This window comes from Haliotis rufescens, unplaced genomic scaffold, assembly GCF_023055435.1.
Source record: "Haliotis rufescens isolate VD_foot unplaced genomic scaffold, xgHalRufe1.0.p SCAF_4, whole genome shotgun sequence".
Lineage (NCBI taxonomy): Eukaryota > Metazoa > Mollusca > Gastropoda > Lepetellida > Haliotidae > Haliotis > Haliotis rufescens.
This window is the reverse complement of record NW_025964112.1, coordinates 6,330,525-6,356,534: the sequence shown is the minus strand read 5'-3', so window position 1 is coordinate 6,356,534 and position 26,010 is coordinate 6,330,525. Positions and strand designations below refer to the sequence as shown.

General features: G+C 39.0%; 2 protein-coding genes across 3 annotated transcripts; one reads left to right on the top strand and one right to left on the bottom strand.

Moving 5' to 3' along the window:
• Nucleotides 1-1,133: 1,133 nt before the first annotated feature.
• LOC124143075 lies at nt 1,134-8,606 on the bottom strand. Its single transcript, XM_046511868.1, has 4 exons — nt 8,116-8,606; nt 7,660-7,895; nt 7,140-7,388; nt 1,134-1,204 (listed from the first exon to the last, which is right to left on the bottom strand). Exons 1-4 carry the CDS (start codon nt 8,604-8,606, stop codon nt 1,134-1,136), a joined length of 1,047 nt encoding a protein of 348 aa, XP_046367824.1.
• LOC124143031 lies at nt 5,601-25,850 on the top strand. 2 transcript variants are annotated; one of them, XM_048382433.1, is made up of 14 exons: nt 5,601-5,953; nt 9,876-10,559; nt 11,822-12,013; nt 12,230-12,332; nt 15,906-16,051; nt 16,422-16,580; nt 16,990-17,096; nt 17,538-17,678; nt 19,711-19,754; nt 20,476-20,609; nt 21,885-22,215; nt 22,847-23,095; nt 23,572-23,707; nt 23,863-25,850. In XM_048382433.1, the coding sequence occupies exons 2-14, from the start codon at nt 9,880-9,882 to the stop codon at nt 24,075-24,077; spliced, it is 2,637 nt and encodes an 878-aa protein (XP_048238390.1). In that variant the 5' UTR covers nt 5,601-5,953; nt 9,876-9,879; the 3' UTR covers nt 24,078-25,850. The 2 variants fall into 2 exon arrangements, with proteins under 2 accessions (XP_048238390.1, XP_046367770.1); XM_046511814.2 differs by having other exon boundaries at nt 5,602-5,953; nt 23,572-23,743.
• Nucleotides 25,851-26,010: the final 160 nt, after the last annotated feature.

Here is a 26,010-nt window from a genome sequence, read left to right as displayed (position 1 = left end):
CAGGTACCTCAGTGATTTATAGAAATTAATATAATTTAACAACACATTATTCACCTCTGACAATTATGTCAAAATATACCTTCATGTTGAATATGGTCCACATTATATAATTATCATATATGCTTTGTTTGAAGAAGATTATGTCATACAGTTTCCAAATACAATTCTGATGCAGTTACAGTTACAACTTTGTAACGTGTCATGTCTTTTTTTGTTGATCCATGTATTAAAATGTAAATTCAAGATAATATTTGAAAATGTTACCTAAAATTAAGACCGTGTAAAATACTCAATTTAATATGGTAAAATTCCTTGGGATTTTTTTTCGCAACGCAAGTTTGACGACGCATGCTAATGCAAATAATTTTTGGTTTGTTTGTCAGTTTTGTAGAAATGCAAAGTACTAACACGCCACGCTTTTCTTCCTTGTGTACTATAAGAATACATAACTTCTAAGGTAAGACACATATTTATTTAGTCTCCATGGTATGAAACATATCTTGGCAACATATATATGATCAACATTAAATTTTCTGAACTGCTTATCTGGATGATCATATATAGTCTGCTAAAAGAAGAAACGCAAAAGTAGCAAAATTGCAAATATCCGACAGAGTGTTGCCGACATCCATATAAAATTAATAACTAAAATGAATTGGTCATTTCTGCATGGATTGGGATTTATGTGTGAGAAAAGAATGAGGTACTGCAGAAATTTGGTGAAAAGAATCACAACCACGAGATAGCCTGGCGCCGAACACACCAACATGACATGCAATGTGCAACGTCACTTGTTGGGCCACAACAAAACGTTGGGTCTTCATTTGCATGCCATCACAATCTTACAGCAAGTGAACAGCGAAAACATGCCACGCCTGACGGAAGCCCAACGCCACAACGCCATCGGCCGACTGCAAACACGAGAATCATCTTCAACTGTAGCCAGGTTTTTCCACGTAGCACCAATCACTATTACAAGACTGTGGAACCGTTATCAGACACTCGGGACAACACGTGACCTTCCCAGATTCACGTCACTTACGTGAAAGAACCATCACGGCCACCAGGATTGCCTAGGATATCAGCCCAGACAGTGAGGAACCGTTTACGGGATAGACGACCAGTTTGGGGTATCATTTTGTCGGACCTGGTTCTTCGTCGGCTGCGACATCAATGGTGTCAAGCTCACAGAGTATGGCAACAACTGCGATGAAGAGAAGTTTGGTTTAGTGACAAATTCACGTTTTATACTTAGCAGTGCGGATGGTGGACGTCGTGTTTACAGGCGTCGCGGGGAACGATATAAACGAACTGCATACAGGAAGTGGCCAGATTTGGTGTCGGTAGTGTGATGAGGAGATTTCCTATACTTCCCATTATGCAACAAGCGAACGTCATTTTCCAACAAAGAGAACGCCCGACCTCACACGGCAAGACTGACAACATCATTTTTCAGGAATCACAACATCCAGGTCCTGTCATGGCCCCCCAGGTCTCAAGGTTTAATCCTAAAATTTATTTAATTTATGGGATGCACTGGATAAACGTCTGCGAGCACATCATCATCAGTCACAGGCGTCCGACAGTTGGCACAAGTGGATGAGCATAAATCTTTGTAAATACATAAATCTGCAAACTGAATTGTGAAAATGTGAATTTTATAGCATCAGAGTGAATGCGACATTATTCATGTACATAGAGGTTATCACGCGAGTTTGTATGGGGATGGTAAATATCCTGCATTAGGAATAAACATTGTATTTAGCGAGCCTGACGTTGTTGACAGTCGGTCTGTTCTGTCATAACGTTAAGAAGTGTAGTCAGATGTACACACAGCGACAAAACGAAACAAGGTAACAATTCGGCCAAATCCAACTATTTTAAATTGTTGAGAAAGGTTCCAGCCGCAGAGGTCTACATGCACAGATATGGCTACTGATCCCGCTTGTCTAGGCCTCGTGCCCTCGCAAAATTGTGTCGAAATTTGTATCTCCAAAGTTGCCAAAACGTATAAAATGCCTTAGCTACGTCACAGTTAGACACTGATTTTCAGTATATTAGACTGTTCTTTTGATAATGAAATCAATTATCTCTGTAGTTTATCCAGATTCCCGATGGTTAATGCTGACTCGATCGCCGAATGACGAGTGCGACGCCATGTTTGTTTATAAACAGTGAAAGTAGTGCCTACTTGACCTTTGATATTTGCATCTCTATCCGCATATGACCCCAACGGATATCGTTTTTATCCGTTGGCTTTATCCTGCCGAGAAACCTACCCATTATATGATAAAAATTTATCTTGGTGCCTTCTGTCTGAAGAAATAAACATATTTCAAGTCATCTACCTTTATCTAAGAAACCTGTATAGATAGTAGACCTTCATTCACCCATGGCCGGGTAGGCTAGTGGTTAAAGCGTTCGCTCGTCACGCCAAAGACCCGGGTTCGAATCCCGACATGGGTACAATGCGTTAAGCCCATTTCTGGTGTCCCCCCGCCATGATATTGCTGAAATATTGCTAAAAGCGGCGTAAAACCAATCTCACTCACTCACTGTTCCAAGAAGCGTGTGTGAAGGTGTTGTGTACGTCCATGTAGTCACGGACGTTTGACTGTGTAGATATTGTATGGATCACGATCAAGGTAAGTTCATATAGTGACAATATCTTACCAATGAAATGTGATGAACAGACACAGGCCTCGACGCAGGTCACATATTTTTTACTCTTTCCTGTCAATGGAAATCACGGATAAGATTATATTGTATTCATTCACAGAGAAATCAGATAAGCTTCCGAATAAAGGGGCAAAGGGCTGTAATAATAAGAAGAGACTGACATTGTGAGGTAAAATGGGCGATTGCTTCCAAATGTACACATTTTACACTTCCTTTGTTGCAATTACATACGGGTATAGAAAAATATTTTCCTTGTATAGCTAGCTTCCTGAACAACATTGAATACTGAAGACATGGGCAATATCACGTTGCCAACGGGTTAGGGCTGATGGGTGGGGATTTTTGGTTTGAGATCTGCGTTACTTTTCATAATGTGCACGAACTCAATTATTTTTTTCAACAGAAATAGGTGCTCAGTTTTTATGTTTGCAGACATATTTAAAGGTGCCAATTTGCTAGATGCAAGCTCGTCATACATGATGTCTTTCAGTGTTGTCCCTTCCTCCATGCAACGTGGCAAAGCCAGTGAAGTTGGTGTTGTTGGAGCATGGAGCACAGCATATTTCGCGTACTTTAGTTTTCGCCATCAGGCGAGCCAGATTGAATAACTTCCCATCCGATCTTGTGTATAGGTAGAGGGTTCAAAACATGCTACAGTACGACTGCGAAGACGATTCCACACAGGGTAAGGGTAAGTACACAGCACTGCTTTACTTCATTGCGAATGTAGAAAGTTTCAGAAGACAAGAAGTCAAACTTCATGATGACCTTTCATGTCAGTGTGGAGTGACTGGATCATCCTGAGACGCCAATCACAGCAAACAAGGTCTAAGGTTATTTGTGAGGTCGACAAATGCGACATGGCTTCTATGCTCTCTGTACATTTCCTGCGATGATCAGAGATCCAGACGCTTCCAGCGCTTATTACAGACGCTTCTATCACCCTTGTTCTTGTACAAGGTGACGTCTCAGCGTTGCAGTCTCTCAGACGTTAACGGGGGTCACTCAGCAGGGCCCCTTTCTGCAGTTGTCGGCCTCTGGAAGGATCCTACCCTTATCGAGCTCTAACCCAAAAAACAGCATCCCGATGGCCTCAACCACCGCCTACACCGAGGATTTCCCGTCCTCCTCCTCTCTCCATCTGCTTGCCTTTGTCGCTGATTGTTTAACCCAAGGCAGATTTCAGGGGAAACATCTTGATTTGAGTTGGACAGATGTTGTACGCACCTTGAACGATTCTATCATCAGTAGATAATTGAATGTTCTCGCAGACATGCAGTAAGTATTCATTCTCGCATGTTATTTCTGTTTTCCGAAATTTGTTTCCTTCTGTTCTGAGTGCTTGTTGGGGCTTCTGGTTGGGGTAGCATTTGAATCTTATTAGTGCTGTTCCCCTTTTCTCAGTGACAGGGATGAGACCGAAAGGTTGAGAATGAAGCAGCGTGTAGAGTGTCTCTCCAATGGCCCCATCTTTGCTTGTCATCTCCCTGTGGAGGTTCTGTAACCAGGTAATCGTACAGGGCACTAGTAAAGGAGTCTTATCTCTGGGTGTGTGGTCTTGCAGACACCGATACGTGGATATGTATGCGTCCCAGTCCGCACTGAGGTACAAAGATGTGATAAGCACTTTGCTGAGGTGGCGCCGCCTAGTGATGATCAGCTTAGACCTGGGTGCATCTAGGGTTTGTATCGATAGGAACATTTGATGTACGTACACTGCTTACTCGAGACCCGATAAACACCTTAGCTTCCCATTCAAACGTCCGTACTCGAGGCCTGATTTAAATGATCATGAAGAGAAACATTTAAGAGAATTTAATGTAGTTTATAAAACATTTTAATAAGATATCGTCAATACCATGAAGGCCAAAATATTATCTGCTATAATTGTTTACTCATTACCGTACTTGACGATGAAGCCAATTTCAAATCATCCCACCTGATAATTCAATCCAGTTTAATCGGCTTCCTCGTCGTGTGTTACTCTGTGCCTGATGCTGTTACAATAGTATCATCCTGTTGTTATTCGTTGACATGGGTACAATGTGTGAAGCCCATTTCTGGTGTCCCCCGCCGTGATATTGCTGGAATATTGCTAAAAGCGGCGTAAAACCAAACTCACTCACTCACTATTAGTTGACATACTCTTAATAACCCCTCTCATATATGATTATTGTTGTTACTGTTAATCCTCCACCTACCATTTTCATTAATGAGTCTTGCAAAGGAACTATACTGAAACGTCTACAATACAGAATAATATAAAAGTTTTTATGCATACTTTTTGGTCTACTTGTCATCCTTCACCTTCGAAGAAATGCCTGTACATGTACAAGTAAGAAGAAAGTACTTTATAGCAAAGAATAAAGAAGAGGTGCTTCATATGAAAATTGAGCCAATTGGATATTCAAACTCCTTTTTTGAAGAATATTATGATTGCAAAACGTAGCACATCCAAACACATGAAACATACTCCCCCTACTTTCATTGGTTATTAAAGCGAGGGCCGATTTGCCAAATGTTATAACGCAAAAAGCTTATCGTCATTATGGTGAGCTCATAGGGTGAGAAATGCGTGTTATGCACTGCATTGGGTATGCATTGAGTGTAACACTAATGTGTGCTTTATTGTAAATCCTTGCTTGGCACCGGTATAAGGATCTGTATTGAAACGTCACCATAACTGAGTGATACAGAAGGTGTTACTCCCTTAGAGTAGTATGTTACTGAATGACCCATGCACGATTCAAGCCTAGTAATTCATGGCGTAACCGCAAATGTTATACTCTGTATTGTCATTAGTTATATTTCATGTATGAATTGAAGGAAAGCTGGAACGAAGAACATCGTTCTACTTTCAGTTTAAGTTCCACGTGGTTTCTTTCCTCGAAGTAATCTTATCTGTCGCTGTCCAGGTATCAATAGAACTATGTATGACGTGTCGATCTCTAGATAACGGGTGAAGGTGATTAACTGTCAGCTTATTATAACAGTAGTCGGAGATAGTAGTCATCACTATTTTTGTAAACAAATAGGTCAGTTCAAAACCATCCATGGTTGTGGCCGAATAGCACAATCGGGAGCTGTGACTGGTGGCAGTGGTAGTACAGAGAGCACCCTGAACGGGCTATCACTGTTAGGAGCTTGAAGAAACCTATATCGAAAGTAGACCTACGCTCACCCACGGATCTGTTCCAAGAAGCGTGTGTGAGGGCGTTGTGTACGTTCGTCTTGTCACGGACGCTTGAGTGTGGATATTGTGTTCAGAATCAAGGTAATTCCAATTAGTGACAATACCATAGCAATGAAATGTGATACTTAAACTCAACCCTGACGGAATATTTTATATAGATTTTTCGTTCATGTATGACTTCCCTTTCCTGACGGATGCGTGAAGGGTTCTCACTATTTATTATTCGTGGCGGGGTGGGTGAGAGATTTTCGACTTGTTTGAAACAGAATGTTACTGTTATTATATACTTCAAGTGAAAAACTGAATTTTCGGAAGTTGAGAAAAGTGATATTTTTATTGTAGTGAACATAACTCTTAATATTTCACTGCAGTCTTACAAGAGTTACACCCACCCCTTAAATGATCTCCCTTTATCGTAAGTGTCACGCCCGTACAAAAAACTGCTGAGGTCCTTGTTCCACATTGACAAGGCAAATAATGACAGATGGTCAGTTAATATCACTTCTTGCCGTTGTTATTTTCTCGACAATGTTTCTTTATAAACTGTAAATTTCTCATTTAACTCGTCACTCGAGACCGTTCGTTTCGCTAAGCACCATTTTTGGTACTGACCAGCGTGTATTCTTTCGCATCCAACAGCGGTCTCGTAGTTTTCAAGAATATTTTTATGCTAAAGTTGAGTTTGTACATAATCATATCTCAATGTACGATGTGACCCTACATATTTTTTGATACTTTTGTTAATATTATCTAAGATTTTGCAAACATGAAACTACTATTTAAGCCGCAAATACAAGAGTTGGTGAAGCGTTCCTGTGTGTTAGGTAGGGAGAATTTACGTTTTAAGGTTTTACATTTGTAATGAAATAATTTAATATTCCGCTGCATAAAAAGTATATAATAAATAGGATAATCCATGTGTCTCGTGAAATATCATGTTTCTCTCATCTCGTGACGGAGGAAAAGGAGATATATTCACAAATGGCTACGCCACTCGTGTTTTCATACTTATCCGTCATTAATCCGTAACTGTAACAGTAGTTATACCCCACTTCCGGTCTCGTTGCCATGGTTTCTTCTGTTAAAACTGTAGGTTCATTTCCCAATACATTCCGAAAAAAGTGTAGTGATATCAGCGATATCACTCCACTTTTGACCATTCCTATTTTGTGTAAAAAAAACCAACAGAAAAGGTCATCAAGGTTTTTATTAGCATTGTCCCAAAATAAGAACATAATTTCAAAACTGTCACCGTTCCGTTTCGTACATTTAATGGTAACAGGCTTTGCATCCGACTTGTCAGGCAAAGTGCATGTTGCAACTGGAGACTTGGGAGGCGATGCATTCGGTTCAATCTTTGATTCCTTGTTTGGTGGCTGGAGGAGATCCGATATTTTTTCTGCTGTGTTTCGCTCGTGCGCTTGTACGCTCTCACAGCTAGACTTCTGTGGCCCGTCCTTTCTTGAACCAGCTGTTCGTCCACTTTGTTGTGGAACAGGCGAGTTGCTGTTCTTACCTGAAACACTAAGATTAATTTGAAAAAAGGACATATAGGCATTTATGCCGCTATATGATACGATCATGCAAATACATTTTTAGTCCTTGTCATGCTGAAGGCTGATTTACTCTTATTAAATTCAGAGTAAAATGTATTCAACGGAGGAGTGGAGGAGGAGTTGGAGTTTTACGTCGCACTTAAGATTATTTCAGCAGTACAACGGTTAAATGAGATGTCAATGTAATAATATTAACCTTGCCAGAATGACCAGTGTGGTGTCCTGTTATACCAGCTTTGTCGCATATTTTCTTAAACAGCTTCTCAAACGTGTGCACGCCAACCTTCTGGTGAGAATACCTCACGTTTTCTCCGTCACGTGCTGACAAAGGTCGTCGATAGAAAGGTCCTCCTAGGGGGATGGATTCCATGTATTCTCGTAGCACTTTTACAATAGCATCTTGGGTTTGACTCTTGGACGTATTTGCGAACACGTCTGAAAATACATAGTAAGCGTTATTTAGACAGCTACATGAATCAGTTGACACAACGTGGTATTACGTTCAAGACATGTAAACATGAAACTGGAAAGATATTGTAAATTAGCATTAAAATAAACCAAAATAACGAAAATCTCCATATTTCTGCCGTATTTGTGTCGGACAGTGTGATGGAAATAGTTATGGCTTGCCAAATATCTCGCGATATGAGACACTAGAATTTTATAAACTAATTTAAAAGTTCTTACCTGAATGGAACCTTGCCACCTTGTTTTAGCCCTCCTTGGTTATTCTTGCAAGTTCCTCCCAGGAAATCTACAAATTCTCCCTCGTCATCTTTGCCGAAAACAAACTGATCTAGACGTAGCGAAGAATGTTCATCAGCCGCCCTTAATCCAAATATCTTGCAGTTGTAGAAATAAACTGTGTTGAACAGAGATTCAGAATTGTCAATACCGAATGTACTAGTCTCCCATAATTTCTCTTCTTCCAGTGGTGAAATGGGCTCGGCCTGTTTAACTACATTTCCTACACCTTCTGAATTCAGTTTCTTCATTTGGCCATCAAGTGTTGCTCTCAACCCGGCAAATTGCGCATTATCTGTATCCATGAACTTCAAGTCAAATCGCTTGTACTCTTCTTTGAGGTAACGCAGAATTCCAAGACATAGGTTCCTAAAATGACATGGCAGGTATGGACTTCCATCTTGGCGACGTACCTCACATATGAATCGACACATCCAGAAGTCGAATTCTTCAGCGGTTATGTCCTTCGTTAATGGGACAACATAGGCATACTTCTCGCTGTGTGTAGTACCATACGTTTTCACACGCGTGTTTCTATCACTCCCTTATTGATGTATGCATTATTGTACAAGTTTCACGTATAACCTCATGAAAACGTTCGTGAAGAAAAAGTACTATGCGAAGTGCATTCAATATTGATCGTTTGCATTGTATCGAGTTTCGCAAACTCCTGGTATCATTACTCTAAGTACAGTCTTGTTTGAAAGATTTCATCATGTAACGGATCCGGGTAGAATAGGTCTTCAGCAACCCAAGCTTGTCGTAAAAAGGTGACTATGCTTGTGGTAAGAGGCGACTAACGGGATCGGGTGGTCAGGCTCGCTGACTTGGTTGATGCATGTCATCCATCGCAATTGCATGGATCGATGCTCATGATGTCACTCACTGGATTGTCTAGTCCAGATTCGATTATTTACAGACCACCGTCATATAGCTGGAATATTGGTGAGTGCGGCGTTAAAAAAACAAACAAACAAAACTTCTTGTTACTTTGCCTGGCACTCGGCATTAAGGGGATTCAACAAGGTCAGGTCGTTATAGAGTCAGTTTACTGAACCTGAGTGGAGTATCCATGTTAAACTGGTTTCTCAATGGGGGAACACTAAAAAGATCGGACTAGTCCAAGAACGTCGCTGTATAAATGCAATATTCTTGAATGCGACGTCAAACCACAGTTCACCTCACCTCACTCCGCAGTCTTGTGGTGATGTTTCTATCACTTATGCATATAATCTTTATGCATAGAACTAAATATGAAACACATGCGGCGGTTTCATTGGTCTCTTTTAGTTCAGGTGCCTACATGAGTGGAAGGGTAATGACTATTTGACGCTTATTGAATGATATCAGATCATCGATATACCTGAAGGTTTAGTTCAACTGCTTTGCCAAATTCCTTTTTTTTATTTTGCCAATACGAGCTGAATGTCCGATCAATCAGCTGAAGAAACCTATATACCAGGAGAGGATCACACTTTGTGCCTATTGGAGTTACTTTTTGTCTATACGTCTTAATCTCACATAAATGTTATCAATGAGGAAGTCCAGCATTTCATAGTTTTCTCAGAAAACGTCAGAAGACATTTGCTAATAGATGTAAAATCTTCATGACATGTACACTATATAATAAGCTGTAGTATCCAACCAATCACTTCACCCATTATTGAAATATCCCCGATTACATTTTATCGTATTTGTTACAGCAATATGGAGGCGACTAACCTACAATTATCGTTGGTGTATTATCCGATTGGAAACACACGGTCAGTTGATGTGACGCTTGGATGTCATGTTGGTAGGGAGTGTGACATGCTGTTACTGGGGTGTGGTGACGTCAGGAACGTCCTGCATACCATGCACATACTTCAGACAAGAGGGACCACAAAATCAAAGGATCAGAGAATCAACATCCACCTCAATGACATTGAAGACAGTATCTTGGGGCGCGATCTGATTTTACTCTACCTCGCTGGAACAATTGATCCAAACAACTCTGAAGATATGAAGTTTCTGTGGGGAGTCTGGTTCGACGCCCTTTTGTCACAAGAACACCTGCAGAGGCTAAAGAAAGTGATGAAGGAAGTGGCGTCAGTCCAGTCAGGCAATAACGGGGTATATTTTGGAAATTTGAAAAGTGAAGTTTCCATCAAAAGGGCTCTTCTAGGGATGGAGAAAGCTGACATTAATGGTAAACAAACGACAGATACGAGATTGGAATACCTTGACACGACGTACAGAAGGGGTATGCCAATGGTAACCAGGGATTGGATAACAGGAACATTGTTTAGTCCTAAAGTTGACTTACCACAGACAGCAGTAGACTGGATGACAGCTGGAATCAGTGCCCATTGTGGTCGGCTTGATAAAGTACCTCGGCTCAAGGACAGGTATATTATCTGATTATTACCACACGGACAACGCCTCTTTAAATTTAGCTCAGAGTCAATTGCTGATCGAAGTTCAATACAACAGTCATGTTTGTTATTTCTAACATCGCTTCTATCATGTATTTACATTCCAGAACGCTAAGCGTTTTATGGAAACGTATTAGTGCCACAACCTAAAAAGATATCAACGTAGGTGATACTTTCATCCACGTACATCGTATCTACGTATATGATATTATAATCTGCATGAAAGAAAGTATAATCTATCGATTCATCGACTTTTGTAACCATATTTTCTCGAGTAATCGACAATAGTTCCGGGTCAGTGATATTTAACCTCTGGCTCAATTATTAACGACTATCGACCAATCTGTGTGTGGGGTTACTGAAGAATGACACACGCTGCAGTCTTTTACAACTGTAATAAAGAGAGGAGGGTACAAAATACTTTCCAAACCACAAACAAGCACACAACGATAGGTCATTATTCAACCATGGCATGGTTTAAGTCTGAGGTATCACTCGAATATGTTGATCCTCATGATTTCTCCATTACGGAAATGAGGTTTAAGATGTAAAACGTGAACATGAGTGAGTGAGTGAGTATGGTTTTATGCCGCTTTTAGCAATATTCCAGCAATATCACGGCGGGGGACACCAGAAATAGGCTTCACACATTGTACCCATGTCGCGAATCGAACCCGGGTCTTCAGCGTGACGAGCGAACGCTATAACAACTAGGCTACTCGACCGCCCCAACGTGAACATGAAGGGGTGAGAATCAATCAAACTTTAAAAAAAAACTAAATCAAACGAATGTTCGTCATCATCCTATGAAGCACTGAAGGTACAACTCTGCAGTTTCTAATTTTGATAGTTTGACCATTTGCAATTGAAATGATCTCAGTATGTTGTAAAAAATACGGAAAATAGACGACCAACATGCCCCCAAACAATAAATGAACAGTAATTTATTAATCACCTTTAATTTAAAATATTAATGTTTGTGTAAACTTGTATCCAACTTGGGTCACAACTTCTCTCTGAGTAACGATACGTGCGATAACGATATCACATACGTAGATAAAAGTATCTTCTACGTAGATATAAGTATCATCTGCGTAGATGTATGTGTCATATAATGGACTGATACAAATACAAAGGACAATCATCACCAGTGCCTTTGATAGGGGATGCTTTCATCAAGAATAATTCCTTCCCACAAACCCTTCTGCTAGTTCATGCTTCTTTAATCTGTGCAGGTACCATCAAGAGATCCGGGACTTCATTTCAACTGGGGTTACGAGGGTCAATTCAAAGTCGCTGTCGTCTGAACAGATGGTGGATAGTTTCAAGGGCAATATTACGCTATTGAGACCCGGGTGTAGTATTTGGGAAGTCCCGGATTCCTGCTGTCCATTCTTTTGTTACGACTTTGACCTGGAACTTCACAGGTAGAGAAACATAATTTCTCAGTAAACGTTCCTGTTTCGCTTAATTTATTGCAACATAAACAAGGTTTAAACGAAATACTTTAGCCCTTTTGCTGACGTTAAGTTAATTGATTTTCAGACATGATATGCAAGAAACTGTCATTGCTATGCCTTAACACGGTCGTGTATACAAAGTTTATATTTCTTCACGTTTACATGAACTGTACTCACACCTAGATACGATGGGCGTACGGTGACACTTGCCTCTCTCTGCTTGGAAATACTGAAGAAGTGGGTGGAAAGTTTCCAGGCAGCAATGAAAGATGACTGTGCTATCAAGGTACAAACAGTACACAGAATGAAAGGATAAAACATTTTCGAGTTTACAAAATGTATATTTAAATTGTATGACTTTTCCATTCATAGACGGGTGGCCAAGTCGTCCAAGGTGCCGCAATTCGCTGTGCAGTGTTCCTTGGGCACGCCAGAAACCTATGGTCGTGGCTTCGAATCCCGGTTGCCCCGATTATGTTTCTAGGTTTGACAGCTGGAATACTGTTATAAGCAGCGTTAAACACAAATCACTCACTCCTTTCATAGACAAGAAATCTGTGTCTTCTAAGTCTGACTGAAAATAATATTCCCTCTCAACCCCCTCTGCCACACAGAGTTTATGGGACAAACAACAGAGTCTGTGAAACGCCCTGGGAAATAGCACAATGGCCATGGCCCGGATCACCTCCCACAAGGAACCTCTGATGTGCACACCGGTGATACTCGCGCTCACAGTGTTACTGATGTCAACAGAGACGCGTTCTCCTTTTTATGTTGGAATATTGTTGGTCTTCTCAGCAAAATAAATGATGTTGACTTTTAACTTACATCAGTAAATCTGATATTGTGTGACTTGTTGAGACATTTGTTGTAAATATTCCAGGAAAACATTGGCTACATGGGTATGATACTTTTTACTGTCCTGCAGTTAAGTTATCCAACTATGGACGTTTATCAGGTGGTATTTGTCTGTGTGTACGTCAATCACTGAGTAGTTTCTGTAATGTTATACAAGCAGATAGAGACAACATAATTGGTCTCTCGTTATCTAAAGATTTATTTAGAATTGACAAAAATGTGAATTTGTTATGTACCTATATCCCTCCATTGGGGTCTCCTTATTATAATTATGTAAACACCAGTGGTAACATTGAAAAGTAGAAGAATTCTTAATAGATAATGATGAAATGTTTTCAAATTCATATATTTTAATCTGTGGAGATATGAACGCGAGAACAGGTGAGAGAAATAACCCTGATATTAGCAATAATGATGATAGCTTCAATCATACCTCCCCTTTCCCTGAGGAGGAGGATGACCCTGTTGAGGATCGTACTTCAAAGGATACAGTTGTAAATAGATTTGGTCAAATGTTGTTGGATTTATGCTATGTTTTTAAACTTTACATCGTAAATGGACGTGTATATGGTGATACTAATGGGGAATTTACTTATTGTAGCCAACATGGCTCTAGTGTGAACGATTATTTTGTAAGTTCACCAGATTTCTTTCAATTTATCAATATGTTCACTGTCGGTGATCGTTCTGATTCTGATCACTTTCCATTAGAATTGATGTGTAAATCTCCAAATATGGGTAAGAGGGGCAACAATGATTCATGTATGGATCCACAAGCATCAGAGAAAATTGTATGGAATGATTATTACTCCAGTTTGTTTCTCGATAACCTGAGATTTAATATTACTGAAAACAAAGAAATGGTCCTTAAAGAAATTGATAATGCTATTGAAAATGCAATTAGCCACTTTGTCGACATTGTATTAGACTCTGCTAGCTGCATGAAAAAGACAATACGACATAATTCACAATTTGCCAATCAAAAACCACTAAGTCTAGAATGTAGACAAGCGAAACGAGAAACACGTAGGGCACCTAGGAGATTTAGAACACAAAGAACAGTCGCTAACAGAATTGTGTACTGTCGACAAAGAAATCATTATAAATTTTGTTGCAGAAAATTTAAATCCATTTCACGTAAGAAATCAGTTGAATGATTGCATAGAAGCATAAATAGTCAATCTAGCTTTTGGAAACAGATAAGATCATTACAAAACAAACCCAGACAGAAGAATCATATAACAAAGCAGAATGGCTTTGCCATTTTAGAGTGGTTTCTGCAAATGACAATGTTTTTTCTCCTCACTTAGATGATGAAAATGAACTCAGTTCTAATCAGTTTACAGATATTGATGCATTCATACTAAATTCTACGATAACTGAACATGAAATTACATCATTAATAAATAAGTTAAAAAAAGGAAAATCTGCCGGGCCCGATCAAGTGCTGATAGAAATGCTTAAATGTTCCCAATTGGATATAATGCCATTTCTCCATAAATGTTTCAACAAACTCTTTGATAATCAAATATTTCCAAGCAGTTGGTCTTGGTCAGAAATAGTCCCTCTACATAAAAAAGGCGATCCGAGAAACCCTGACAACTGACAAGATAAATATACTAAGGAATTGAATTTATCTGTAAATTTAGATAAGACAGAAATTATAGAATTCAGAAAAGGGGGTCCTTTAAATTTTAAGGAAAGATGGTACTTAAATGGACAACAAATTAATGTAGTTAATGGTTATAAGTATCTCGGCATAATGTTTAATTCAACACTGAATATGGACAAATGTGTATCTGACTTATCACTGCGAGGGAAACGAGCTTTACTTAATATAATGTCTGTTTCACATAAACTTGGAGTTATTACACCAAAAGTATTTTTCAAATTTATTTGATACTCAAATACCGCCAATTCTATTGCATGGATCTGAAGTGTGGGGTTACCGAATATATGAATGTTTAGAAGGAATTCACCTACTGGCATGTGAAAAGTTTCTTCGCGTTGGAATAGCAACACCAAATAATATGATATATGGAGAATGTGGAAGATACCCACTTTACATTAATTCGCAAATAAAGTGTTTAAAATATTGGTTTAATATCATCCGTATGCAAGAACATCGGCTTCCGAAAAAAGCATATAACATGCACTTTCATTTAGATAGTATCGGTAAGGTTACATGGGTATCGCATATTAGGACACTATTAATCTCACATGGATATGGGTATATATGGCTTAACCAATCTGTTGGTGATCAACATTTATTTCTAAATGATTTTCGTAGTTAGCAATAAATATGTTCTATGAAGGGTGGCAATGCAACTTGGAAAACAGTTCACGTTATGATTTGTACAGAACATTTAAGACTTTATTAGAGCCAGAAAAATATCTATCAGTTTTAACAAATAGTCGCCTAAGAAATGTATATATTAAATACAGACTTGGCTTGTCAAAACTTATGATAAATTATGGACGGAATATATCACTTTAAAGAATACAAAGAATTTGTCTATTCTGTAACTCTGCTATAGAAGACGAAATACATTTTACTTTTGAATGTCATTATTATGCAGAACTACGTACTAAATATATACCAGAATGTTTCTTATCTAAGATGAGTAGAATAGCGTTTGTTTCTATTTTGTCATCGAATGATGCCGATGTAATGCTTAAACTGTCTTTATTTGTAAAACATGGGATGGAACTACGAAATAACATGTTGAGTGGACATTCAGAATTTTAATTACCTTACCCTAGAAAGTCCTCATGATTATCACCGATTGTTAAATGAATGTTATATTTTTATAATTTTTGTTGTATCTCCCAATCTGTAAATTCTCACCCAATGTATTAATCTGAACTTGTATATGGGCAGATGGCCTTTGATACAATAAACGTCTTTGACTTTGACTTTGACAAAAGCTCCTCATATATCATAATTAGTGCATTGCTATTATGAATGTTCAATTTCAGTTTATGATGTATTGTTTTGCAGATCCATATGTGGCATGGAGAGGCAACAGCAGTATGTGAGACGGACCTCCCGGAAGATCTCCGATTTGACTTCATCGACACGTCAAATTTAGCAGATAGAGTTGGTCTGATCGCTGTACTGAGTTGTTCTCGCGACAGATTGAAATCGCAAGTATACCCGAAGAACTCAAATTCAATAAAACAGTGTTGTCAAATCACTATAGTAACAACTTAAATGAAATAATGATAATGAAGCATACCATCTCCTGGGTGGCCCAGTCGTCTACGGCACATTCGTGTCCCTTGGCCGTGCCATACATTTGTGGTCATCGGTTCGAATCCTGGTTCGCCCTGATTATTTGTCTAGGATGGTAAACACACACACACACACACACACACACACACACACACACACACACACACACACACACACACACACACACACACACACACACACACACACACACACACTCACTCACTCACTCACTCACTCTAATATCTCTCTGTGTAACCTGTTGATGGTTTTGTTTTCGTTCAGGCCAAATGGACTGCTAAGGACAGAGAGCTTTAACTACACGAGACTAGAGGGCTACATTTCAGTAGAAATCTTTCTCCGTGGCTGCATTGATGTGCCAGTTTTGATGTATCCAACGGTGTTTGGTTTGCACCTAGCAGAAGACATCTCTCTTGGACATGAGTGAGTACTCGAAATTTCTTTGTTTACAGAAGAAATGTAGCATATATGTCATATTTATAAACTTCATGTTTGAACAAGTGACTGTAACACGTGATTTACAGAACATACGATCGACCATTTAAAAAGAACATATGTTCCAATGTTACTTCACTTTAAATGTTAACGCGAGTATTAGAGAATAACCAGTCACGATTACCTGACGAACCCGATTCATTTGGGCGTAAAAGTTCAAATGGCCGTGAAAATCATGGACCGATCAGTGAAATACTCTGAGCCTTCAACTGATCGTGCGTAGTAGTATTTATAGGAGATGAGGTATAACAGTCAAGATTATTCCACATAAGTCCAAGATTCGTAAGGGCAGGGATTTGCTACAAAGTGACTATTAACAAGTCACTTCTTTCATCAGGAATCTCCTGCTAACTCAGTCTGCACACAAACGTTCAAAGTTGACTTTGAAATGGAAAACAGCTCGGGAGCAGGAGAACCTGACAGCACTAACTCTTGCTGAAAACGGTATGTGACCCTTAAAAGTTTAGTTTAAAATATATCTACCTTAACCTTCACTCAACATCTCTCAAACCTTTGAAATAATCAAATACTGCTTACTCATATCAAATTAATGTATAGTCAAAGACGAAACGTTTCTTGGAGTGAACAAACAACTGAATGGTATGTGTGTGACTATGTGTTTAACAACGTACTCATACATCTGAGGAAGGGACACTTTTTTTGGACCAACAGAACATTATTGTTTTCAAAACATGCAGCATGTACTTCAAATAATCTGTTCTGTTTTGTACAAAATGAGAACAAATTATTTTCGGGAACAGATTATTTGCCTAAAACAACCCCCGTCTCTCACCAATACATAATATCACAGTTTCGTTGTCCTTGTTCCTGTTAACTAATCAAATTTATAATAAATTTGTAAGAATTTATTGGTATATATTTCAGCATCAGATGCAGTGTCTAAAGCACTGGAAAAAATTGAAAATTATCAAGGTTTAGACAGTGGAGATCCCTTAGTTGTTAAGAAGATGTGTGTCAAAAGAGGAAAGGACAAGATTCTGAAAAGGATTCAGAATATTGCTAAAGGTAACTCTAGCGTCGTTAAGCAACAAACAAACACTTGATTTGTATATGTCACAGGTTCCAAAGACATTTTTTAATTTGATGAGAGCCACATAGATTAAATTTTGTTTTTGATATCACCGGAGGCAGAATAAGTTTGTAAAAGAAATCCCCGATTCTCTTGCGACACAAAAATGGAAGCATCTCAAAAAAAAGATTAAGTGTTATCATCACAACTGGAGACATCCGCTGTCAGATTTCTCCAATATCGATGATAAAAAACGACATGATGCCGGTTCGAAGATCATGTTCCTGAAAGCATTTGCACACACTAACTTTACCAGTGAGTGAGTGAGTGAGTTGGGTTTAACGCCGCTTTTAACAGTATTCCAGTCATATCACGGCGTGTCAGCTTAATGTGGGAGGAAAGCCCGAAGTGATGCAGGTCTCAGACGTTTACCACTTCGGTGAAACCCACGAGCACGGGTATGGTGCTGACAAACCTAGAAACATAATCGGGGCGAACCGGGATTCGAACCCACAATCATAGGTTTCTGGCGTGCCCAAGGGACGCAACTCTGCACAGCGAATCGCGGCGCCTTAGACGACTGGGCCACCCGTGCCCCCCAAACTCACCAAGTTATTCTATGTTAATAGTTATTCTGATAACAGGCAACTGCAATATATAGTTTACGGACATATTCAAGTAAAATATGTTGAAAGCACAATTTGGAGATACGTAGTGTGTCTATGCATTACTCATGCTTCGTGAAAAATAGTAGTGTCTATCGGGAGTAGAGTAGACGTTGCACAGTGCTACTGACAACCCGAATGATGTTATTTACACAATGAGAAATATTCTAAAAATCTTTACTAAAAGTTCAAAGGCGCCATCTGTACTTTATCCTCCGACAAAGTGCATTTTTTGAGTTACGTCATAATGGACTGACGTCACGGCACAAAATGGTTCAAATTACCTTTCCCGTCATCCAACGAATCCGTGGTAACATCGTTCTTTCCTTACGGTCATGCAAGATGGCGCATCCCTATCAATTTGGGGTGAAATAGTTTCTTTAAACTTGTCTAATATTTGAATACATTTACGTTGAAAGAAATACGGCAAAATGTTATCAATCTTCTCTTCGGTATTTTATTTAAAGATATCAATAATGTTTTTAAAGTAATTTACGATATCTTGAATTCAATTCTGATATCCAAACCACAATAACTGATATCTTAAATGTTACTATATCAACAAAATATTTCGTGATATCTCTTAATGTATTTAAGATATCATTAAACAATTACCATCCTGCTGTACATAATCATATTAGAAATATATTCAAGATATCCTAAATTCAATTCATGATATCTTGAATAAAGACGCATTACAGATATCATTAATTCGTTTTAGATATCTTTAATTCAATTTGAGATATCTTTAATTATGTTCAAGATATCATTAATAATTTTGATATCTTTATATCAATTGTTGATATCTTTAATATGATTTAAGTAACATGAAGGAACGGCAAAAGAATGATTCCGGTCCAAAAAAAGTGTGGGAAATGATTTACAGATATCGTCAAATACTTCCGGTCTGACTACATATCCGTAAATTCTTCCAGTTCCAAAATGGCGGCAAAACCAGGCCCAACTTGTGCAGGATTTGTTTCAAGAGCACGCCAAGCAATTCGCGCAGGAGTTGAGGGGACTGACTATGACAGCAGTGATCAATTTGAAAACATGGTCTCCGTAGTGAGAAGAAATTTTCCGCAATGGTTAGAAACATAACCCACAGTACTTAACAGACAGAATTACTTGAAGATATCTGCAAATAAGCGGAAGTCTTCAATAATGGCAAGAACTGAAGATATCAATAATTAATTATTGATATCTGTATTTAGTTTCAAGACATCAGGAATTGAATTACTGATATAACGAAACATGACTTTTTGTCGGCAAATAATGCCCTCCACAAAAGTTTGCAAGATATGCATATTACCCAGTAGCTTGTAATGATTAACATTATGTTTCTACTTTTCATAAATACAAGACGCCAACTTGTTAACCCATCCCCCAGACGCGAAAAAAAGGAGTGTAAGTACATATTATTTACATAATGCATTGAAGTTTTAAAATATTATCCTATGCACAAACTTGCCAACAATCGTACATGGATGACAATACCCCTGAGGATCCGGGGAAGAATATGTCTTCAGCAACCCATGCTTGCCGTAAAATGCGACTATGCTTGTCAGGCTCGTTGACTTGGTTGATGCATGTCATCGATCCAACATTGTGAAGATCGATGCTTATGATATCAATCACTGGATTGTCTGGTCCAGATTCAATTATTTACAGACAGCTGGAATATTGCTGAGTGCGGCGTTAAACAACAAACCAACAAACGAACATGGTTGAGAAACGTGTTTTCATGCAACGAAAATAATATTTCCCAAACTCATCTCGAGTTAAACAGCTCAAACAGTTTCTCAGTTTTAGAATGACCAACAGAAATGCTGCGGATTGGAGTGGATGAGTTTGGTCTAACGCCGCTCTGGAAATTATTTCAGTTATTTTGTCACGTGTCAGCTCTATGTGGGAGAAAAAACCTTAAGTGTCCCCGTTGCTGAAATGACCAGAATAAATGCTGTCATTAAAACACCACTCATATCATCTTCTTATTATTATCCTAACTCGTCATACAGTATTCTGTTATTGTTGTTTCAAATTATCGCAGACCTCGTTATCAATAGGAAAACCGAACCGTAGATTGTCATGACTACGTATACTAACGTGTACACGTGTTGATGCACAGACGGTGACTGAGTACACAGATCATTACCTTGTGACCATCACAACAGACCCAGAATGCCTGAAGGAAGGGACGTTCCGCACGGATCCTGTTGATGGAGACCCATATGTTGTAGAACTACAGAACAGTCAGAATGGGTAACCTTTTGTTTTGAGTTTATTCCTTGGTAAAGCGAATTTTTGACATCAATAACTATTAACACATTACCTGTCGGAAAGCCTGACATATCATAATATGTCATGTCAAAACGTGTTAAAACAAGTATTTGTCACAGAGTGACGAAATATCCCCCGCCATATACACCATAGTACCAAATATGAAGACAATCCAGCGATTAGTTCTTGAGATATTGTGGCAACACCGTTTTCCAACTCCAAAAACATGATTTGCCTGCTGTGACCTTGAAAATGGGGTCAAGGTCACCAAATCTGACAGGTGTATGCGGTGTCTGTATATACACTATAGTTCCAAATATGAAGACAATCCAGCGATTAGTTCTTGAGATATCGCGGCAACACCGTTTTCTAACTCCAAAAGCAGATTTGCCTGCTGTGACCTTGAAAATGGGGTCAAGGTCACCAAAACCGACTGGTGTCTGCGGAGTCTGTATATACACTATAGTTCCAAATATGAAGACAATCCAGTGTTTAGTTCTTGAGATATCGCGGTAACACCGTTTTCCAACTCTAAAAGCAGATTTGTCTGCTGTGACCTTGAAAATGGGATCAAGGTCACCAAAACCGACTGGTGTCTGCGGAGTCTGTATATACACCATAGTTCCAAATATGAAGACAATCCAGTGTTTAGTTCTTGAGATATCGCGGCAACACCGTTTTCCAACTCTAAAAGCAGATTTGTCTGCTGTGACCTTGAAAATGGGATCAAGGTCACCAAAACCGACTGGTGTCTGCGGAGTCTGTATATACACCATAGTTCCAAATATGAAGACAATCCAGTGTTTAGTTCTTGAGATATCGCGGCAACAAACAGGTGGGACGTACGGACGGACGGACGGACGGACGGACGGACGTACGGACGGACGTACGGACGGTCGTGAATACTATATCCCCCGCTTCGCGCTTTCGCGCGGCGGGGGATAATCATTAAGCTACCATATGTGTGACAGGTGTCATACGGAACGAGTTTCAGAAGTTTAAATAAAGTTTATGTAAGCATACTTAACTGTGTTCCCTTGCGCTCGAAATATATAACGTCAACGCCAGAGAATAACCAGTCTCGATTATCCGCTATGAAGATTTCATTGGTCATCAAAATCCTTATCTCTTGAACGGTATTTTAGTTTTGTCATCTCGTGTCAGCTTGATGGTGAATTATAGCCCAAATTGATGTAGATCTTAGACGGTTACTCCTTTATCGATATTTTTCTGAATGTTGTACTTTTCATGCTTCAGATATTCAAGCTTTAGTGAAACGCTAAGGCTTTCATGCGGAATTGCTTTAAACAGGAGCAACATTAAGCTGTCAAGGAAGAGAGGGAGGATTGAAGCTTGTCTTGTCAAGGATGCTGATGTGACCATGGGTGAACGTGTTTTGCCCTGGAACAAGCTCAACACAAACTCTGTAGTTGATCTGCCCAACTTTCCTCTCTCGAAAACCGGAAAAGAAACTTTAGAGACGTATGTTGCAAGCATGTGCCAGGTGTCTGCAGGGAATCTTTCGCCCATACAGCAGCTTAGATTTCTTGTGGAGCGGATCTTGATAACAGTCCCGTTTTCATCAGGGGTAGGTCTAATATTTGTGTGGTTAAACATGTATCTTTTGGTGCACCATTTTGGTAGTTTAGTTGGTTGGTTGGTTGGTGGGTTGGTTTGTTGTTTATCGCCGCACTCACCAATATTCCAGCTATATGACGGCGGTCTGTAAATAATCAAGGCTGGACCAGACAAACCAGTGATTAATATCATGAGCATCATTCCACGCAACTGGGATCGATGACATGCATCAACCAAGTCAGCAAGCCTGACCACCCGATCTCGTTAGATCTCTTACAAGCATAGTCGCCTTTTACGGCAAGCCTGTGTTACTGAAGACCTATTCTACCCCGGATCTTCACGGTTCGGTAGTTTAGTAGTCAGCTATGGTACAGTGTAGTACTTACACTGTACAGTGAATTGACGAAGTGTTAATAAACGGTACACACTATTTAAACATTTTGATAGTAAATGCCAGTTGTTTGTGAAATAAAAACTGATTTAACTGTAAGATACATTGTTATAACGGGATAAAAGATATGATAAGTGAGAAAAGGATACTGTCGTCTCTCAAGAGAAGTCATCTTTCCTTCAATATATGCATTTTAATATCAATTTAAATACTGGACCTTTAATCCAGCATTTGCTTGTTGTTTTCATAGGTACCAACACACATCACACTCAGAGCTCCAAGTCACTCACATCCTGCCAAGAGAGCAAGCAACATGCTTCGTTTGGAAGGTCTTAAGATCCACGAGGACAGACCAACTCTATTTTTGACGTTTTTCGATTTTGCCATAGCTGAGGAATTGGTTACCCAAACGAAAATAACGAATGAAGAAATCATGCCTTGGGAAGACATCAAGAAGACATGTGTGGAAATGGACCCATCTTCTCAACGCCTTAGCGAGGTAAACATTACTTATAAGAACAACAAGAGGTACATGTACTGTGTAATCTGGTTGATTATTTCAGGTTGTTTCATTCTTGCTGTTTTATATACATAAACCTTGTGGTCAAATATAAACTTACCTATTCTGCACTTATTTTCTTCTTTTTGTTTTTGTTGTTTAACACTACACTCAGCAATATTCAGCTATTTGCTCGCCCAGCTACATGCCCGCTGCCTGTGAATAAGTCTCAACCAGACAATCCAGGGATTGATTTTGTGAACAATGACCAACATCATTCTATTATGCAGTGAGGACAATAGGGAAAATGTGTGACTATACAAACCTTATCGCATATCGCTACTGAGGAATATTTGATTAGATAACCTTAATTTTAGATCGGCACATCATCATCATCATCATCATCATCATCATCATCATTACTTTTATGATTCAAATGGATGATTGTGCAGCGTTGTATGCTTTATCTCTGACAGGGATATGCTTTGTTGATGAGGATTCTAGAAATAAACTCCCACCGAATGATTCAAGATCAGTCTGAGGACAGGAGATGGATTACGAGAACTATCCTGAGAGGGAGGTATCCCTACACGGACCTGCTTACTTTGAACTGTGCTGCAGACTTGGGCAAAATGTTTAATTCTCTGTGTAAGTACATAGGAAAATGAGTAATGGGCTGAATTACGAACTATTTATGCAACAGGTGCTTCTCAGATGTGCGTTGCTAAGGTATAGTCCACAGTTCTTCATAAATGTTGTTGTTTTAGGTGTTCCCGACATATGGACATCAGGGCAATTTTCCCCGGTCAGTGGAGCGAGTTCTGGTTCGTTAGCCGCCAGGCCTGGTGAAGTTTGTGACAGCTGTGGCAAGATCTCAGAAAACTGTAAGAGATGTTCCAAATGTCACCTGGTGTTCTACTGTGGCAAAGCATGTCAGAGGAAAGCCTGGAAAGTCCACAAGAAAGTCTGTAAATCTGCCTAAACATATGCGCCTGCGTTGTTTTGTCTAGAGCTTCCCCTGGACAAACTATGTTTGTATATGATATACTGCGAGTCAGGTTAGAAGTGGAGGGTCCTGCCTTCGTATGAAAACGACTGCGTTTTAAAACATACAGACACAAAGGTATTTATGTCATACATGTAGGCACAACATTGAGAAAGTTAAGAAAGAACAGTTTTAACGTTCTAACGACAGTCTTGACTATTTGTAGGGGGCCTACAACAAATCCGGTGAACAATGACTTTTCTTTATGCAAATTGGAATTTTTTTATTTTGTTGCAATGAATTATTTTTAGATAGGATAAAAATGTTGTAACGTCGAATATCCAAGCATCAGCACATAAAATATGGCAAACAGTTGACAAGCTCCTACCATCACATCGGGCTGGAGAATGTTCCATGTGTATCTCAAACGGGGTAATTCAACAAATGAATGAGAATGAACAAACATGTCATCTCGGAATAATGCATAAATGTTCAATTTGTTTGGTCGTCTACGAGTATAAGCGCTAACAGTTCCTACTTTATACGTGCTATTAATCAATACCAATAGGTATATCTATGAAATAGTGAATGATTGAATATTATTTTACGATGGTTACGATGACATCCAGCCGTGCGATTACGACAGACTTTGGTACCAGGCATCCTGTATGGAATCCCAGTACAGAGAGCCTAGTAATTGACATATACAGTTTATCCTACCTTGCATAAAGGTACTCGTTTCGATTGGTTACTGAATTGGCAATTTTCCCCATGTACCACGCAGACAGATAAGGTACAAAGTTCATGTACGTAGCTGTGAATGCCAAATTTCTTACAAATGTGAATACAATGACATAATACTATTATATCAAACTGAACACCCGTGAAATGCAGTTCAGAGAAATTAAGCGATCATATTCGATTTTAATACAAGGGTTATAAATCTGAATGAATTTGTGCCGCCTGCTAGCTATCAATAGTTAGCCATACTGATGAAGACATGGGGGCTGCAAAATAAATTCGTTGTCAACCGGTCCCTCGGCGTATATAGACAGTGTTGCTGTACACTGTGAGCGAGGCTATGTCCGCCTCGACTTCCGGCTCGGAGTACATAAACTCGCACACACATTTCAGCACACTATGCATCCCTCGCGTCCACAACTAATACTATACCAGAACATTACATAGGTATTGATACTCCATTGTGATCCAAATCATTATTTTGCAAACGAATCTGCTAAAGGAACATTGAAATGTATTCAGTTAGGAATATAAATAAAATGTTTACATTCAAATTGCATTACACACTGTAAAGCAGGAAGTTGAATTGTGTGTAGTTGATTTTTTTGTCAGTCAAGTTTTAGATGATCATCTGGATATCCAGTTGATAGTAAAATGTTTTAATGGTATGGCGGAAGGCCTGGATCCTAAGAATAGTTTAGAACGTTCTGGAGGCCCAAATTGTGTATACAAACAATGATGCTAATTTCACTTTCAAGACTTGCTTTAAATATTTGAAGAACAGGTGAAACACATTTAATAAAAATGAGTGTATGTCAAATCAAACAAATATCACCATGAATAATACACGTATGCAAATAGACGTCTTTTATACAGAAAGCACGCTTTCCAGTGAACTGACGATTAATGATACCAGTATGTGCCTTCACAGTGTGGACCCCATACTGGAACTTTAATTTCTGTTTGAGTAACCAATTGTTATTTTCCATTTTTGTATTTTGGTCAATAAAGTCAGTAATAACGATTTCATTACGTTCTTTACCACATGAAGTATCAGAAATATATATATGTGTTACTTACCGGTGAAGAGATCACTCGTTTAATAAACATACAGCAGTATTACACATTGTGTATTAGCAAAGCACGTGCTTGTGTACTGCGGGAACAAGTTTCACGAACACGTGTTGAA

Excerpts from the sequence above, each read along its gene's own strand:
- LOC124143031 (XM_046511814.2), top strand. The coding sequence starts at position 9,880 with ATGGAGGCGACTAACCTACAATTATCGTTGGTGTATTATCCGATTGGA. Across the intron at positions 16,581-16,989 it reads GACATCTCTCTTGGACATGA|GAATCTCCTGCTAACTCAGT; the intron begins GTGAGTACTCGA and ends TTCTTTCATCAG. Across the intron at positions 20,610-21,884 it reads CTACAGAACAGTCAGAATGG|ATATTCAAGCTTTAGTGAAA; the intron begins GTAACCTTTTGT and ends TTCATGCTTCAG.
- LOC124143075 (XM_046511868.1), bottom strand. The coding sequence starts at position 8,606 with ATGTGTCGATTCATATGTGAGGTACGTCGCCAAGATGGAAGTCCATAC. Across the intron at positions 7,389-7,659 it reads GAAAATATGCGACAAAGCTG|GTAAGAACAGCAACTCGCCT; the intron begins GTATAACAGGAC and ends TTAGTGTTTCAG. Across the intron at positions 1,205-7,139 it reads AAAGCCTGTTACCATTAAAT|TTGTTGCCATACTCTGTGAG; the intron begins GTACGAAACGGA and ends TCTTCATCGCAG.